The 18,008-nt window shown below is 36.6% G+C and overlaps 2 protein-coding genes across 5 annotated transcripts in view; both read left to right on the top strand.

Annotated features, from left to right (window-relative positions):
* LOC145435211 (cytochrome c oxidase assembly protein SCO2-like) overlaps window positions 1-18,008 on the top strand; it is an 85,336-nt gene that overhangs the window by 27,953 nt on the left and 39,375 nt on the right. The window lies entirely within an intron of this gene.
* Window positions 1-18,008, top strand: part of LOC145435182 (G-protein-signaling modulator 2-like) — a 33,132-nt gene that overhangs the window by 8,556 nt on the left and 6,568 nt on the right. For 2 of the 4 annotated variants that reach the window (XM_080312497.1, XM_080312500.1), the window contains exons 3-11: window positions 1,891-2,026; window positions 3,310-3,455; window positions 5,080-5,203; window positions 7,177-7,292; window positions 7,787-7,942; window positions 8,554-8,662; window positions 9,549-9,640; window positions 9,976-10,054; window positions 15,878-16,015. In XM_080312497.1, coding sequence (XP_080168623.1) covers window positions 1,891-2,026; window positions 3,310-3,455; window positions 5,080-5,203; window positions 7,177-7,292; window positions 7,787-7,942; window positions 8,554-8,662; window positions 9,549-9,640; window positions 9,976-10,054; window positions 15,878-16,015 — 1,096 coding nt within the window. Of the gene's footprint in view, window positions 1-801; window positions 1,165-1,890; window positions 2,027-3,309; window positions 3,456-5,079; window positions 5,204-7,176; window positions 7,293-7,786; window positions 7,943-8,553; window positions 8,663-9,548; window positions 9,641-9,975; window positions 10,055-15,877; window positions 16,016-18,008 lie in introns of all 4 variants that reach the window. The other 2 variants (XM_080312499.1, XM_080312498.1) reach the window with 2 other exon arrangements.

Here is an 18,008-nt window from a genome sequence, read left to right as displayed (position 1 = left end):
TTGTTCAGCAGCTGTTTGTCGTAAAATCGTGTGGCCTCATTGGCTGCGACTTCACCTTGTGGGAATTTGATGTATGCTGAAGCTGAGCTTTTATGAGCTATGGCAATACTGTCCAGCTTCACCAATCCACCAACCAACGGTGAGCTGGGAGACATGTTCCAGTTCCCCAACAATAACTTGAAAGCTTCCTGTGGCGTAAAAGCGCAAAACAAGGAACTTCAACAACGGAGGCAGGGGCAGGCCTTTGTTGGATGGGCTGGTAAGGTCATGTAGGATCTCCATAATCCACTAACACCGGCTTTCGTAAGCCTATAGCGATCAGAACACAGTTCCTCAGTGATGTATTCCACTGGATTATCAAAATCTGTAAGGTACTTCCGTACTTGCTGCAGCCTGTTTCCATTCACTTGCATGTAATATTCTAACATATCTATGTCAATAGCTATTTTATCTGGAAGGAATGAAACACGTACCGTATACCTATCTGCCAATATGGAATCGGTGTCTCGTGCACACCAAAGATTCTACTAACTGTCCTCACGGTGTGATACTGCACACCAAATATATTACGCTAAACGTACCTGGATTCTAACCCGGCATCTTAACAGTTCATACCGAGCGAGCGCACAGCGCACAGTTGCGAATGATGCCAGACGTGTCGAGTAAGACTCGAAACTGAGCAAAGCTAGAAAATGTCTTTGAATACCAAGGAGCTACTCCAATGGAGTTGAACTCCGCCTTTACTCCGTCGAGCAAGCCTTGAGTTTGAGTTCGAGGCGTCTCTTTGAATACGGGCCTTAGTATCGTTATGCAGTCTAATTGAAGAGCTAAGAAAGTTTCAGTTTTATCAAATGAGAATATGATTACAATGATGACTATATAGAAAGGCTGTAATGAGATTAGAAGTAAAATGACAGCATAGAAACATTTTAAAAATTGGATTACGGTAGAATTTGATTTGTTGTTTTGCTCTTACGAGTCCAGTTAAGAAACTAGAATTATCTAGTCGTTCAAGTGTGTCGTCGTAATCATAGTAAATTTGACGGTCACATCACATATGAATCAAACCATATTTGCAGCTGTAAATCTAAAAGGTGGAGTGTCTAGAACTGTGGATTATATTCGAAGACTTGCATCTGTCTTGCGATTTATATCATATCTGTTGTGAGTATTATTCGAATTTGTCTGATGAATCGGAGTAAGCTTTGGCTGTTCTGTTGTAGGTCTACGGGCAGCGTAATGACAGCTTTGTAATTATGATGTAAATAATGACAGGATATGATCGGGCGTGTTTTACTGAGAACATTCGATTGTTGTTACATCCTGGTGTTTACCGAGCAGCAGCTGACATATTTGTGATCAATCCATAGCATTGTCACTAAGTGCATTGTGAAAATGATACAAAATTATCTTAAATATCATGTGAAAGTGGCATTATATTATTTGTGGTCGCATTAAAGGCCTACATATTTTTCATATTTCCAGATCATCCAAACTGTTGTGATACTATAATGAGAGATATTCGAATACTCTTGACTTGAAGCCTTGTACTCAAGTCACCCATCCCTAGTTATAAACAAGCAACTATGTTTACGTTTGTTTATTAAACACTGGAAAGGATTTATAGTACGTATAGAGAAAGATGGGACAGTTGGTCTTGCTACAATACATTATACATAATATTGCCATCTGCTCAATATGTTTGTCTAAACATTGATACCTTGATACAAAAACACTCCAATCGGATATCAAGTGGTTCTTGTTTGCGAAGCTTGTCAAAATGAAAGTGCCTTTCACATCGTTGTGTTTGACGACGAATTCTTGTGTGCCGTTCCAATATTGGGTTATGAAATGTTGGAATATGAGGGTTTATGAAATGTGACGTTTCAGGTCGACGGGCGACAAAGTCAGCGAAGCAAAAGCGAGCGGGAATCTGGCGAATACTTTGAAAATGCTCGGGAAATTTGAGGAAGCCGTCGAATGCTGCGAGCAACATTTGCAAATATCGAAAGACCTCAACGATAAGGTTTGCTTTTGTCAGGTCATAGATTCGACTTTTAAAGTTCTCAACCGGGGGTCTGCGAAGCATTTTCAGGGGGTTCGCGCAACCTCCGAATTTACAAAATGGTCCATAAACTAGTTTGCACTTTTTGAATTAGAGGAATCATGAGGCAGTTTGCTTCATAGCTGCTAAAACTTCAGGACTCTCATAAAAAGGATTGCCGTTTGAGATGAAATATTCTACCGTGCAAGCTCATTTTAATTGCCAATCGCCTACTTATACAAACATATTGCGGTTCAGAGATGTTTTGTTGGGGATTTGGGAAAAATCCATTTTCTCTTGTGATAGACATAACCGCTATTCCAGAATAACTTCAAGATGAGCTGCTAATCAGAAATAACAACGTTAATATTATGTTCATTAAAAATCGGATTCTCAATTTTGGTGTCATATATATTGCGATTATACCCGAAGGCATCGTCTGAGGTGTTAAAACATAGTATTACATTTGCCACCACCCAGGGTTGTAACCAAGTCACAAGGCTCCGAGTCACAAGTAAATCTCACTATTATAGTTCAATTCACCACTGAGTCATGTCCTAGTCCAATTCATTGTGTTGACCGTTCAGTTTCGAGTCAATGTCATGTGAGATCCACTTTTTACAACTCTGCTCGGTGATATCGAATGCTTCGCGTTCATAATATACTAATTTTCCTCGCTTTCAACAGTTTCTGGTAGCATTTTCAAGTATCAGTACTGACAGACAAAAATATAATAGTGTGATAACTTTATTATTCTTCGAAATTACAATGGAATGCCACTTTTGGTAGACCCAGTTTCGAGTCATATGACTCGGTCTGAGTTGTGCGCAATGACTCGAGTACAAGTGGAGTCAATTCACAAATTGACTCGAGTCAATTCGAGTCACCAAAAATTCGCGACTCATTACAACCCTGCCGCCACCTATCTTTGTTGAAATGGATTTTTGGCACTCGTTCATATCAAATAGAGGATTTGAATTTTCAAGACAAGACCGCGGATTTCAAGAAATTGCAGCTACAGAATTCGCACTGAAAAAGTAAAAGTCTTCCCAATTTCTACGTAAATAGTGTGACATTATTTTGAGAAGAAGTCATTTCAATGATGTTTATCACAAGCTTACAGCCAATATTTGCATAAAACAGATGACTTTTGTACAATAATTGAGCTAAATATTAACGAAAACTTATCTGTAATCTGTTCATTACCGTCCAAAGGGAATCACCCATTTAGAGGTAGCTGACTGGTTTTCGTTTTATTTGTTCAGGTGGGAATAGCGCGAGCTCTCTACAATCTGGGAAACGTGTATCACGTCCAAGGCAAACGCGGGTTGAGCGCCAGGGCTGTGGACCGGCCTTTGCAACATCCGGAGGAAGCTGTGGCTCTCATGAGGAAGGCGATCGTTCATTACGAGTGAGTATTTTCGCTGTTTTCCTGGAGTAATTGTTGCACGTGGGCAAAAATTCATTGCGTGCTTGGAAAAAGTGAGAGGCAAAGACTCAGTCATTGCTTGATTCGAGATTAGCTGCGATCTCTCTTTTGATATACACGGCTCTCTCGAATTCTCTACTAGCTGTTGACGATTACCCCTGACGAGTGTCAGCCGAAAATAATCGGGTTATTTCAAAATCAATATATTATTCAATTCTAAACGGAAGTTTTGCCGCTCCAAGACTTGTACAAACTACTGGGTTTTCAAAATGCGCAACTAGAACTCGAACTGCTTATTATTCAAAATATTCAACTAGAACTAGAACTACTCATTTTTGAAAATGGGTGGCTCTCAAACTTTTCAAACACACCCCCTTTATGATAGTGGAAAATTTCACGCCCCCTTATCGTCGCATCACAAAATGCTACCAGAATGCTGGCAATACCGACGGATGGTTTGCTGGCATGAGAGGTTGTGACTGTTGATGAGAGAGTTCTCGAATATGAAATTTGGACTCTATAAAGAGAAATAACTATGAATTGGAGGTAAAAATTACAATTGACCGATGCTTCGCGCCCTCAAGGGAGACGTACCCCCCAGTTTGAGAACCACTAGACTAGATCTTCTCACTATTCAAAATCCTTACCTAGAACTAGAACTACAAGCCTTTAAAAATGCGCAACTAGAACTACTCGCCATTCAAAATCCTAAATTATAACTAGAATTGCTTACTATTTAAAATCATCAACTAGAACTAGAACTACTCACTTTTCAGAATCTCGAAGTTGAATTAGAACTACCCCTTTTTAAAATCCGCAACTAGAACTACTAATTATTCAAAATCATCAACTAGAACTAGTACTACTCGCTTTTCAGAATCTGGAACTAGAATTTGAATTAGAACTAACCCCGTTTTAGAATCCTCAACTAGAACTACTCACTTTTCAGAATCTCGAAGTTGAATCAGAACTACCCCTTTTTAAAATCCGCAACTAGAGCTACTAATTATTCAAAATCATCAACTAGAACTAGTACTACTCACTTTTCAGAATCTGGAACTAGAATTTGAATTAGAACTACCCCGTTTTAGAATCCTCAACTAGAACTACTCACTTTTCAGAATCTCGAAGTTGAATTAGAACTACCCCTTTTTAAAATCCGCAACTAGAGCTACTAATTATTCAAAATCATCAACTAGAACTAGTACTACTCGCTTTTCAGAATCTGGAACTAGAATTTGAATTAGAACTACCCCGTTTTAGAATCCTCAACTAGAACTACTCACTATTTAAAATCCGCAACTGGAACTAGACCTAGAAGTAACTACTCACTTTTCAAAATCTGGCACTAGAACTTGGATTAGAACTACCCCTTTTCAAAATCCGCAACTAAAACTAGACCTAGAACTACCGGTGCTCACTTTTCAAAATCTCAAACTAGAAGTTGAATTTTAACCAACCCTTTTCAAAATGCGCAACTGGGGCTAAAATTACTCAAAAACCATTAATTAGTTGACTGTGGATTGGTAGTTTGTACAGGTCTGATATAAGAGTGTCTCCAAGAGTCTGCTTAATTCTAATGTTGATTGATTTTATTTTGTCGCAGCGAAAACCTTGAGATTGTGAAAGAAATCGGGGACAGGGCGGCCCAGGGAAGGGCCTACGGCAGCCTGGGCAACACAAATTACCTTCTCGGCAATTACCGGGACGCGATCAAGTATCATCAGGAGGTGGGCGGCGTGTTTATTCATTGAATATTTCATGAGCGTACTCCTGAGAAGTATACTTTGTCAACACCCGCTCTACGCGTACATTATGTATGACCAGAGCCTTGATCGATACGACGTTGGGATTTCAGCGGAGGCGCACAGAGTGGCTACTCAAGTAGGAGTAGAAGTAGCTTATGGTATGACAGGTAAAGCTATTTTTATAAATAATATTAACATACGTCATACCAGACTTGGTAAACTAGATAATTCTAGTTGTCTAATTACCAGGGTTGCAGCCAAGACACAAGGCTCCGAGTCACAAGTCAATCTCACTTTTATAGTTTTGACTCGAGTCAAGTCGAGTCATTTTCAATTCACCACCGAGTCAAGTCCGAGCCCAAGTCACCGAGCAGAGGGTCGAGTCTGAGTCATGGTATTATGACTCGAGTCCAAATCATAGTGTTTACGGCTCAGCTTCAAGTTAAAGTCTTGTAAACCCACTTTTTATAACTCTGTTTGGTGATATCGAATGGTTCGCATTTATAATATACCAATTTTCCTCACTTTTAGCAGTTTCTGGTCACGTTTTCAAGGACCAGTACCAAAAGACGTAATACCAATAGTGTGGTTACTTTACTATACTTCGAAATTACAATGAAATGACGGTCTGGGCCGTCAGAGTCCCGAGTCATATGACTTGAACTGAGTCACCCGCGATGACTTCAGTCCATTCATTGTCGTATTTTGAGAAAATGACTTGAGTCGTTAAACCCTGGTCTAATTACACCAAGTAAAGCGAAAGGATTGAAATCTAATTCTAATATAATTTGTGAAACGTTTCTTTGCTCTAATTCAAATTTAATTTGTGGCTTTTCTGAATATGCTACAGGAGAATTGTACAGTGCGAATTGCGAAACAAACCGAGCCCCGTGAACAGACATTTGCCATTCTCGTGCTAATGGGCAGGGTCGACTGAAAATCTTACTGGGCAAGTGGTGGGGTAAATCAATAAATGGGGTAATGCGGGTCATTCGGGAGTGGAATCATAGCGATGACCTTTTTTTTAATCGAAATCGTAATGGGGGGGGGGTCGAGTCAATGATCTTTTTTTCTTCTTTTTTTGAGTCAACACAACAATATTTCCAATAAATATATCCATAATCGGTAGTTTTCAATTTCCTAAAAAGTGTCTATAATTCTAAATCTAACCTAAGTTGGAAAAAACGTGTCGTTTTGATTCTAATTGTTGTCTAATTTGGAAAGAAAGTGTAGCTGTGAATCTAATTACATGAGCTTATTTGTAAAAGCTGACAAATGTCCAAGTCTGCGTCATACAGGCTGCGTACATTGATTTGACAGGGTTGTAACCAAGTCACAAGTCAATCTCACTTTTATAGCTTTGACTCGAGTCAAGTCATTTTCAATTCACCGCCGAGTCAAGTCCGAGTCCAAGTCAGCTAGTAGAGGGTCGAGTCCGAGTCGTAGTGTTGTGCCTCGAGACATACGACTTGGTTCGACTAATGCAAAATCACTCGAGTACAAGCCAAGTCAATACACAAGTAGAAGTGGAAGTAACGTAAAGGTATGGGCTACTAAATTTTATGTCAAAATAATTTTAGTAGAAATAGGAAAAGGTATTTGAAAAGTGCTCGAGTGAGAAGTTTTGAAAAGTTGATTTGGACGACAGGTCTATACTTTTTGTAGCCAATATTACAAACGCAATGTTTATAAAGTGAGCAGTATCGCATTTAACAATGTTAATTAGTGGTCTGGTGGTCTAGTGGTAGTAGCAGTCTGAAACTATAATCGCTGCAGTAGGCTGTGCGGGCAGTACACCAAAAAATAGAAAAAATCCGTTACCTCTGCATCTGCCCTTTCCAAGAAACGGCGATACCTTATTTATGTTTGTATATATATATATTATTTATTGATACCTTATTTATTTGTTTATATATATATATTATTTATTTTATATTCCAATTTTTGCCTTTCAGCGTTTGTCGATAGCGAAGGAGTTCGGCGACAAATCGGCGGAGCGGCGAGCGTACAGCAACCTGGGAAACGCTCACGTGCTCTTGGGAGAGTACGAGCTCGCGGCCGATTTTTACAAGTACGCCGATTGATTTTTTGAATGAATGGGTTGTACGAAAATAACTTTTTCTTCAAATTTTACTGGGTGACCGATAAAATTGTTTGGTTGGCTAAAAAAACGATGCACACCAAATTTGACTCGATTACAACATGTTGATGCGAAGCTATTAGAGGTAAAGAATTTAAATTTATTTGAAAAAAAGTACAATTGTCTTGGAATACGATTCTTTGCGAATTTTGCTTGATTCAACCGGTAGAAGAAAAGCTATTGATGTTCAAAATTTAAGATTTGAAATAATAGTGTTTACAGTGGGTAATTAATTTCCTACCGTTAAAATGCCAAATTTTATACTCCAATAACTTCGCTTCTACACTTAGCGATTGAGCCAAATTTGGTGCGTAGCGCTATTTTGGCCAACTTGACAATTTTATTGAAAAGCCAGTGAAATTTGACGAAAAAAGTTATTTTTAAACAAATATAAGGTGCAGTGTCTTTGAAAAATATCGTTTCAGGCGAATGCTGAATGTAGCGAAGCAATTGCGGGACCGCGCCATAGAGGCGCAAGCTTGCTACAGCTTAGGCAACACGTACACTCTGCTGGGAGAGTACGAAAAGGCGGTCGAATATCACATGCGGCATCTCGAGATCGCTCAAGAACTACAGGACAGGTTGGTTGCATTTGTCAGACTTGCCGCTAATTATAACTAGAATGATAGCTGCCAGGGTTGGGACCAAGTCGCAAGGTTCCGGGTCACAAGTCGATCTCACTTTTATGGTTTTGACTCGAGTCAAGTCGAGTCATTTTTAAGTCACCGCCGAGTCAAGTCATTGTGTACACTGTTCAGTTTTGGGTTCAACCCGGTTCAACCCCCTTTTTTCATAATATATTAATTCAGTAATAATAACAGTTTCAGGCCCTATTTTCCAAGTATCAGGATTGATAGACGAAATACCAGTCATGTGGTGACTTTACTATTATTCAAAGTTACAATAAAATGTCTGCCTTGGCCCTCCTATTTTCGAGTCATTTTACAAATTTGAAAAAATGACTCGAGTCAAGTCGAGTCGCCAAAAAATCGCGACTCGCATCCGACTCATTACAACCTTGATAGCTACAAAGTTTTTTTTCCAAATTAGACTAGAATTACAATGATAGCTACACAGTTATTTTCAAATTGTGTTAAAATTAGAATTTCTGCGTTCGCAAAAAGTGATGCACCTCCAAAAATATCTTGATTCTGAACTTTTGTGCGCATAACTCTGCCCCCTGTATTTTCAGGGTGGGAGAATGTAAAGCCTTCTGGTCGCTGAGCAACGCTCACATCTCGCTGGGCAACCGCGAGAAGGCCGTGGAATGCTTGAGGAAACAACATGAAATTTCGACGGAGGTGGGTAGTAGTGAAATTGGAATAATCTTGCTCAAATGCAAGAAGTAGTGTTTTAGGCCTACTTCTGCGGCTGGGGGTAGAAGTAGAGATAATGCCGCCCATTTTTATGCATGTAGCGGTTTCTGTATACGATTGAATAGTGTATTGATGTTGAAATAAACCTGAATATTTTCGGCTGACACTCGTCAGGGGTAATTGTCAGTAACTAGTAGAGCATTGGAAAGAACATTGTATATCATCAATCGTATCATCAAATATGACGTCATCAGCATGGAATACACCAGCCAAGGCTGTGTCAACAAAAGAGTTCGTTTACCATCTAAAAATAGTATATTGAACGATCTCTTATTCAAAATTTCATGCTGATAACGTAATATTTTGTGAAATGTTTGCTGATACGCAATGTTCTTATCATTTCTCTATTAGTTGCTGACGATTATACCTCTGACGAAAATAGTCGGGTTCATTTCAATTGCAATATACTATTCAATTGTATATTGAAGTTTTGTACCTTCGAGTAGCGAATTCTATGTATGATAAGACACACTAAAAGGCTCTCTGACCTTCTTGGTTGTTTAAATTGCTTTGGCTTTGGCTTAAACCAGATTTGGCCCAATTCTTATAGGTATCTATTACTGTTGGAAATTTTTGAATTTTAAATAACAATTTCAATTTTTTGAAAAAATTTATCTCTTAACCCCTTAAAATTTTCAAGCTGTCTATAAAAACGATGCATAGAGAATTTATCTCAATGCCAACCAGTAGAAGCAAAGTTACTGATTCTAAAAATTTTGGATTTGAAATAATAGTATTTACGGTGGGCAGATCTATAATGGATAATTATAGAATTTTCCACCTTAAATACTAATTTTTTCAAATCAAAAAGCGAGTATTTCAGGTTGGAGACGCCATGAGCAAATCTGCGGCCGAGACTAATCTTCGGGAGCTGACCAACTCTTCGCCTCACAACAAGAAAAGGTGAGACACGGTGTTTTAGCGAATGGATAGAAATTAACATTATTTATTGTTCATTTCGTCGGTGTAAAATCAGAAGTTTATGTCCATTGCGTACATTTTCAGAAAATTACTTATATGAAGTTTTCTTTTGGCCAAATTTCGGCCGTGGTTCACTTTGAAACAATCTGACAAACACAGCCCAAAAAATATGAGAATTTTTCAAAAACTTGGATTTTTTCACAGTTTTCGAAATCAAGAATTTGAAAATCTGGACATGGGTTGATTCTGCTGCAACATTTTATTCAAATGTTTAATGAACCGCAAGGTGCATGAAATAATGAATCTCGATCATACAGGAGAGAGGAGAGCAAGAGAATCCGCCGAACGAGCATGGAGAATATGGAGATTCTGCGATTGACGCCAGATCAGGCCAAGGTTCGGGGAATGTTGCAATTTAAAGATGTTTTTCGACTTTCGGCTTAGTAGAAGTACTTAGTAGAAGTGGCCAGCAACAAAGTAGGTATACTTCTTTGAAGTTCTGAACTTTTTCAAAGTACTTGAGTAGGATTTGTCCACTTGAGCTACTTACTGAAATGCTTTTCAGAACTGTGTAGCTATTATTCTAATTCTGATCTAATTTAAAAAAAACTGTATAGTTATAATCCTAATTCTAATCTAATTTGAAAAAAAAACTGCAGCTATCATTCTAATTACAACGTAATTTGGAAAAAAACAGTTGAGCTATAATTCTCATTCCAGTCTAATTTGTAAAATCTGTACCGGTATCTATATTCCTAATTCTGACCTAATTTGGAAAAAAACGGTTAAGCTGTAATTCTAATTCCAGTCTAATTCGAAAAAAAAACTGTAGTTATCATTCTAATTCTAATCCAATTTGGAAAAAACGGTGAAGCTATAATTCTAATTTCAGTCTAATTTGTAAAATCTGTATATAATCCTAATTCTGATATAATTTGAAAAAAAAAACTGTGTAGCTATCATTCTAATTATAATGTAATTTGGAAAAAACGGTTGAGCTATAATTCTAATTTCAGTCTAATTTGGAGAAAAACTGTGTAGCCATCATTCTAATTCTGATCTAATTAAAAAATGGTATAGTTATAATCCTAATTCTGATCTAATTTGAAAAAAAACCTGTAGCTATCATTCTAACTATAATGTAATTTGAAAAAAAACGGTTAAGCTATAATTCTAATTCCAGTCTAATTTGTAAAATCTGTATATAATCCTAATTCTGATATAATTTGGAAAAAAAAAACTGTGTAGCTATCATTCTAGTTATAATGTAATTTGGAAAAAACGGTCAAGCTATAATTCTAATTCCAGTCTAATTCGGAAAAAAAACTGTAGCCATCGTTCTAAGTCTGGTCTAATTTGAAAAAAAAATCTGTGTAGTTATAATCCTAATTCTAATCTAATTTGAAAAAAAACTTGCAGCTATTATTCTAATTATAATGTAATTTGGAAAAAAAACGGTTAAGCTATAATTCTCATTCCAGTCTAATTCGAAAAAAAACTGTGTAGCTATCATTCTAATTCTGATCTAATTTGAAAAGAAAATGTGGAGCTGTAATCCTAATTCTAATCCAATTTGGAAAAAAACGGTGAAGCTATAATTCTAATTCCAGTCTAATTTGGAAAAAACTGTGTAGCCATCATTCTAATTCTGACCTAATTTGAAAAAAATGTGGAGCTGTAATCCTAATTCTAATCTAATTTGGAAAAAACTGTTTAGCCATCATTCTAATTCTGGTATAATTTGAAAGAAAACTGTAGTTATGATCCTAATTCTAATCTAATTTGGAAAAAAACTATCTCTATTACTAATTCTAATCTAATTTGAAAAACACTATGTAGCTATAATCCCAATTCTAGTCTAATTTGAAAAAAACTGTAGCTATCATTCTAATACTACTAATTTGGTAAAAATTGAAAATATTTTAGTTGTCGAGCTTTGGTCCAAGATATGAATTCGAAAATCGATCAACACAACTATGACGTCATAGACCGTACCGTCTCATACCGCAGACAGGAAGTGCTGGCTTATTAACGTTGGCAGAATTATTTTAGATGCAGCCATTCGAGAGTCATATCTAAAGCGATCAGGTAGCTTTGAAAGTTCCTGGCAGCTAGGAAATTTTCAGGTTTTCACAATCAGATTAGTATTAGAACGATACAATTACAATTATACAATTATAGCTAAACAGTTTTCTCCAAATTAGATTACTATCAGAATGATAGCTACACAGTGTTTTCCAGATTACAATAGAATTAGAATTATAGCTAGATTTTTTACACCTTACATTAGAATTCGATTGATAGCTGCATTTATTTTTCAAATTACATCAGAACCGGGATGAAAGTGTCATGTATTTTTCCAAAATGCAACAGAATTAGAATGATAGCTGCAGTGTTTTCCAAATTAGATTAGGATTGGGGTTATAGCCGCACAGTGTTTTCAAATTAGATTGGAATTAGGAATATAGCTACAAAGTTTGTCACAAATTAGATTAGATTTAGGATTATAACTGCATTTTTTGTCCAAATTACATTAGAATCAGAATGATAGCTGCAATTTTTTTTTTTCTAAATTACATTAGAATCGGGATTAGGCCTATAGCTACATAGTGTTTTACAAATTAGACTAGAATTAGTAATATACGTACATTTTTTTACAATTATTAAACTATAATTAAAGGTATTGCTGCACAGTTTGTCCCTAATTAGATTAGATTAGAAATGGGTTTATAGCTGCAGATTTTTTCCAAATTAGATTAGAATTACAGTTATACAGTTTTCCAAATTACATTAGAATAAAATGATAGCGGCATATTTTTTTTCAAATTATATTAGAATTGGGATTATGGCTACACAGTTTGTCCCAAATTAGACTCGATTCAGGATTATAGCTATAAACTTCTTCAAATTACATTATAATTAGAATGACAGAGGCATATTTCTTCGAATTACATTAGAATGGGCATTATAGCTACAGTGTTTTTCAAATCTAGATTAGAATTGGGAATATAGCTACTGTTTTTCTCCAAATTAGACTAGAATTTGAGTTATAGCTACACAGTTTGTCCCAAATTAGATTCGATTTAGGATTATAGCTATACAGTTCTCCAAATTACATTAGAATTAGAATGATAGCGGTATATTTTTAAAAATTATAATAGAATTGAGATTATAGGTACACATTGTTTTCCGAATTAGATTAGAATTAGGAATATAGCTACAGTTATTTTCCCAAATTCCACTAGAATTAGAGTTATAGCTACACAGTTTGTTCCAAATTATATTTGATTTTTAGGATATACATTTTTTTCCAAGTTATATTAGATTTACTGTTTCAGCTTAACATTCATTCCTAAATTTGATTTGAACTAGAATTACTGTATTCGTGAGATCTTGGATTTGCAGTGTATTAGTGAATTACTAGCTATCGAGAGCAGCATTGTGACAGCATAGCATTGTCTGAAAGTAAAAAGGAAGGAAGCTTCACTTAACCGCGTCTCAAACATACTGCTTGTACATGCGTATTGTGATGTCACAGGAATTATTACAAGAGGGCGTTCTGTAAGTCCCTAGATAATAATAGTCGGGCTCGATATATCGATTAACGCAACTTTTGCTGCGGTTCATAGAACTAGTTGGTATCAGTCGGTAATCAGCCGTTCGTGATTAGCTTAGTTTCTATGATTCTGCAGAGACTATTAATTGGACGGAAATACTCGTGTACAATTGAATTCCATTGAAGTTCTGTGCCGCCAGGAAGCTTTTCAGACAGTTATGACAGTGTGTGTTGTAATGGTAATTGCTTTTAGGATTCCCACATCCATTGCAGTGTAATTTATTCAACTCTGAAACTTCTCATGTGCACTTCATAAAGAGTTCAATATCAAGCTTATATACAGAGATTCCAATAAAAGTTTGGCTGGTATTTTATATGGTCATTATTGAGCTTATGAAATTCTTGAACACGGGCACATCAAAAGTCTTGGAGTCGATTAAATTATTCTGTAATGAACGTGACGAAAGCAATGTTCGAGGTTAGTACAGCCAGTCACTCAGGCAAGTTACATTTGGTGCACATTGCAAAGTTTGTTAAGCTTGTTACAGTAGCCTAGTAGACTTCGTACTAATGAAGATTTATCAACAAGAATGATAGTTTCGATACAATTTTCCGCTGTTGAAGCTTGTAAACCTTGATTGGTGGTAAATTTCAAGTTGAGAAGCATTCTAACGTACTGTAAGATTTAGTTTCGTATCATTGCGGACAATTATGAATTTCTGGAACTGTAGCACAGGCGTGTTAGAAATTGCAACTGTTGATGTGAAAATTGCATTGAATTGGTGCGTTAAAGACAGTTGCATGCAAGCTAAGGTAGCAGCGTCGTGATTTCCTTAAGGTTGCGGCCGCAGTCTGAATGGCAGCAGCTTATTTCCTGTTGAATTCCATTGCCGAGAAGGATAGAAAGTTATGTTGAATTCACTTCCTCGTGATCAGCGTATTAAGTCTGCAGAGAGTATGGCTGCGTTGTTTGAGTTTAGACGAGGTTGCCGGACACTTCAAGAGTCTACTGATGTTATTATAATTGCAGTTTTAAATTGGTTGCTGATATTACATCGTTGTTGTAGGAGAGTTTGACACATGTCAAAAACTTCAGACTCGATCAACTAGAACATTTTCAGCTTTTCTACATTGGAATATAATTAGAATTACAGCTACAAAGTTATTTTTTCCAAATTAGAATGGAATTGCAACTATTTCAACTACACACTTTCTTCCAAATTAGATTACAATTAGAATTATAACTACCGTACAGTTTTTTCCAAATTAGTTTGTACGAATTTTTGGTTTCTAAAGAAGTGATAGAACGCTATTGAACATTTTCGCAGTAAAAGAAAAATGCGAACGGTATGTCAGTGAAATTTAAGTTTTACAATTTTTACTTTTTTTTTTCTTTTTTTTTCGGTGAGATAATAAGGCCATGATGTAAAAACCAACCAAAAACCCCCAAAAATGTTCAAATTTTACAGTTGCTAGTCCTCTTCATTTCAAAAATGATTCCGCAGAATCACAGTTTGAAATATGGTACTTTCACCCCGTTATTCGACGAAATGATAGTTAGTTAGTTTAGTTAGTTAGTCAGGGTCTATTTCTTGCTCGAAACTTTTTATCACTTACCGGGCACAACTACTCGGGATCTAAACTGACTCAGCGCTTCCTGAGTTGTGATGACGCTGTAATTTAATCTACTTTTGACGCCTGGTCATAAACGGGAATTATAGTTTTCAAGAACAGTGTGTTCTTAATGATGTTTCAGTTTCAAGCGCCAACCTTTTAACTAGACTAGGAATAGTGGATTGTTCTTATGTGTTCTTGCTCTTATTATAATACTTAGGCCTATCTAGTAGGAGAACAGGAGAACTGTAGCGTGCTCTACGGACAATTGCCATTTACTATGATTTGAATTTTCACTGTTTTTTTTCTAATTAGTAGGCTGTGTCAACAAAATGAGTTCGTGTACCACCTAAAATAGTACATTTAACTCTCTCTCATCCGAAATTTCATGCTGTTGACTGCATATTTTGTGATACGGTTGATGATATACGATGTTCTTTCCAATTCTCAACTAGTTGCTGACGATTACCCCTGACGAGTGTCAGCCGAAAATATTCGGGTTCATTTCAATATGAATATACTATTCAATTGTGGTACTGAAGTTCTGTACCTCCAAGAAGCTCTTTATTAGTAATTGAATTCAATTACAAAGTTTTTTTGCGGATTTAGTCGTTCTAATTCTAATGTAATTTGGAGAATACTGTGTAACTCAATTCTAATCTAATTTTAAGATAATTTTATATACGTTTCTTTCTGATACGGAATTGAATTCGATTTCCAGGTTTTTGCGAATTCTAATTGTAATCTTATTTGGAGAATACTGTGCAACTATAATTGTAATCTAAGCTGGGGATGATTTGATACGAAGCGAATTTGATATTTGTTTTTCTTTGATACAAAATTGAGTTGAATTTCCAGGTTTTTGCTAATTCAGTAATTCGAATTTGTAAAGAACTGTGTAATTATCATTCTAATGCTATTCTGATTTGGAAAACCTGAAATTTCTTCCTAGTTCTAACTCTGCTTTCAACAGATCCGAATAATGCGTAGATAAAGCGATAGGAAATTTTCTGTACTCGACAAGTTTCTCCTGATTTCGGGATTTTCAGGCGATGGAAAAAAGCAGACGCGGTAAAAGCGAGCACGCGAAAGATAGTAATTCAACGAAGTCACTTTTTCAAGAAAATTCAACGGCGGGCGGTAGAGGCCGCTCGGAGCGGGATTCAGCAAAGTCTGGAAACCAGAGGGTTAGTTTTTGCTACATATAAGCGCAGTATGTGGTTTTGCGATGATTTGCTCATTTTCGAGTTTTAGGTTGTTATACAATGCACTTTTCATTTCTATTTTACAAAATTTTGCTTAAAAAGTGTCAATGAGTCAAAATAACCACTTAGGACTTGTGCAGACTACTGGATTTTCAACATGCGCAACTAGAACTAGGACTCTAACTTGTCACTTTTCAAAACCCGCTACTAGAACTAAAACTGCACACTCTCAAGATGCGCAACTAGAATTAAAACTACTCACATGCGATAGTTATTATTAGCTATTACAGATGCGATTGCTCAGGCCAACAGTTATGCCGTTCGCACCAGGCCAGTTGGAGATGCAACTGTGGTGTTCAGGCCAACGATTACATCTTGCGCACATGGCGTGTTCTATATGCGATTGTTCAGGCCTGTCTTTGACATGATAAATTAGCGCCAATCAATGACTTAATTTCACTCGTGTACAATAGGGTGGAGTGAAAAATGAAAATTTTTGAATTTCAAAAAAGGGTCTTGATATGTGGTGCCAAATAGTAAACAAATAAATTCTATCATAATTTTGGGTTCGTACACCCTCTAGTGGTCGTGCAATTTCACCGAACGAGCCAAAAACAGCTAATTTCGCCATATCTTGATCATCACTTACACCAGCAAGTCAGTTTTGGGCTTAAAAGATGCAGAAGCAACATGTTTCTATCTCACTTCCATAGAACTTACTCTTAAAAATGAACAGAAAAAAAGTTACAAGCAAATTTCTGATTTTATAGGTAAAATTAAGCACTGAAGCAGTGGGTAGGATGTCAAAAGCGTGTATTGATTGATCTTATGACTGAGCAACATACCCTATCAATTAGAACCAATTTTCAAAACTTGCTCAAACAAATGAAACCCCCTCCAAGCACAAATAGGGCTCGGGCATCGAATAGAGACTGCTAAAACTGTATTTAAAACAGCGTCCATTGGTAGTGCAGCGTCACAATATCGGTAAGTTTATAACAACGGCCCTCAAGAGATTTCTTACCAAAATGCTGTCGTAGGGTTTGTATCATATTTGTCACAAAGCTCCTGAATGAAAGCACAAAAATTGAAAATACACATTCAAAACACAAACATCAATTCTATACTGAAAACAGAAAATTTTTGTAGCAGTATCATATGAGTATCAGTGTGCACAAACATTAAAATCATGTTTAGTATTTAAAGATTTCATCTGCTTTCAAGACTTCAGTTTTCGTCGGATTAGGCTATCTCTGCGTTTAAATCCTGAAACATGAGTAGATGCTTCAGTAACCACGTTTTAATGTCTTTCCACTGCCGGGTTGTGGCAAGGATGACTGAGCCTTAATGGTGATGATCTTAGGTTTTCCACCTCGTCATCTGACAAGGTCTTGATTGCAGGCGGCTGTTCAATATCTTTGTGGTTTAAGTTGACAATTTGGTGGAAAGATTAAGCCTTGATGTTGATAACTGGAATTTGGAAGAAACTGATGCTCAATGTCGCTGTTTTTAGGTTTGGTGTCATTTATACATCTTCCTTCAAAATCATAATTGGAATTTGGTATGGTGTGGTTGTTCTGCGCATAGCTGTAATCTTGTTAACTGTAAATCTTCGGACGTTTCCCTCCTCGTCACCAAAGCATTCCCAGCAAAATATTTTCTGGATGTTCAAAATGAGCATTTCTTTGTAGCAAAGATAGTGCAAGGGAGTGAATTCGGGTATCAGTCAGCTTTGTGACACGGGAAACTATATTGTGGAAATTTTTAGCACCATTTACCATGGAATTGTGCATTTTTTTTCAAACCATAACGGAAAATAGACCTCCATGCAAAATTGAGCAAGACAGTTCAGATTTCACGATGGACGACTCTGTCCCACATAGTACTTTGAAATTTGAGATGCGAGAGTCAACCATATTGAATGAACGACGGGCCCAGCCTCCAAATATTGCAGATCTGGTTCCAATTGACGACT

Source organism: Botryllus schlosseri, chromosome 3, assembly GCF_051294905.1.
Source record: "Botryllus schlosseri isolate E-star chromosome 3, Bs_hap1, whole genome shotgun sequence".
Lineage (NCBI taxonomy): Eukaryota > Metazoa > Chordata > Ascidiacea > Stolidobranchia > Styelidae > Botryllus > Botryllus schlosseri.
This window is presented reverse-complemented; position numbering and strand designations above follow the sequence as displayed.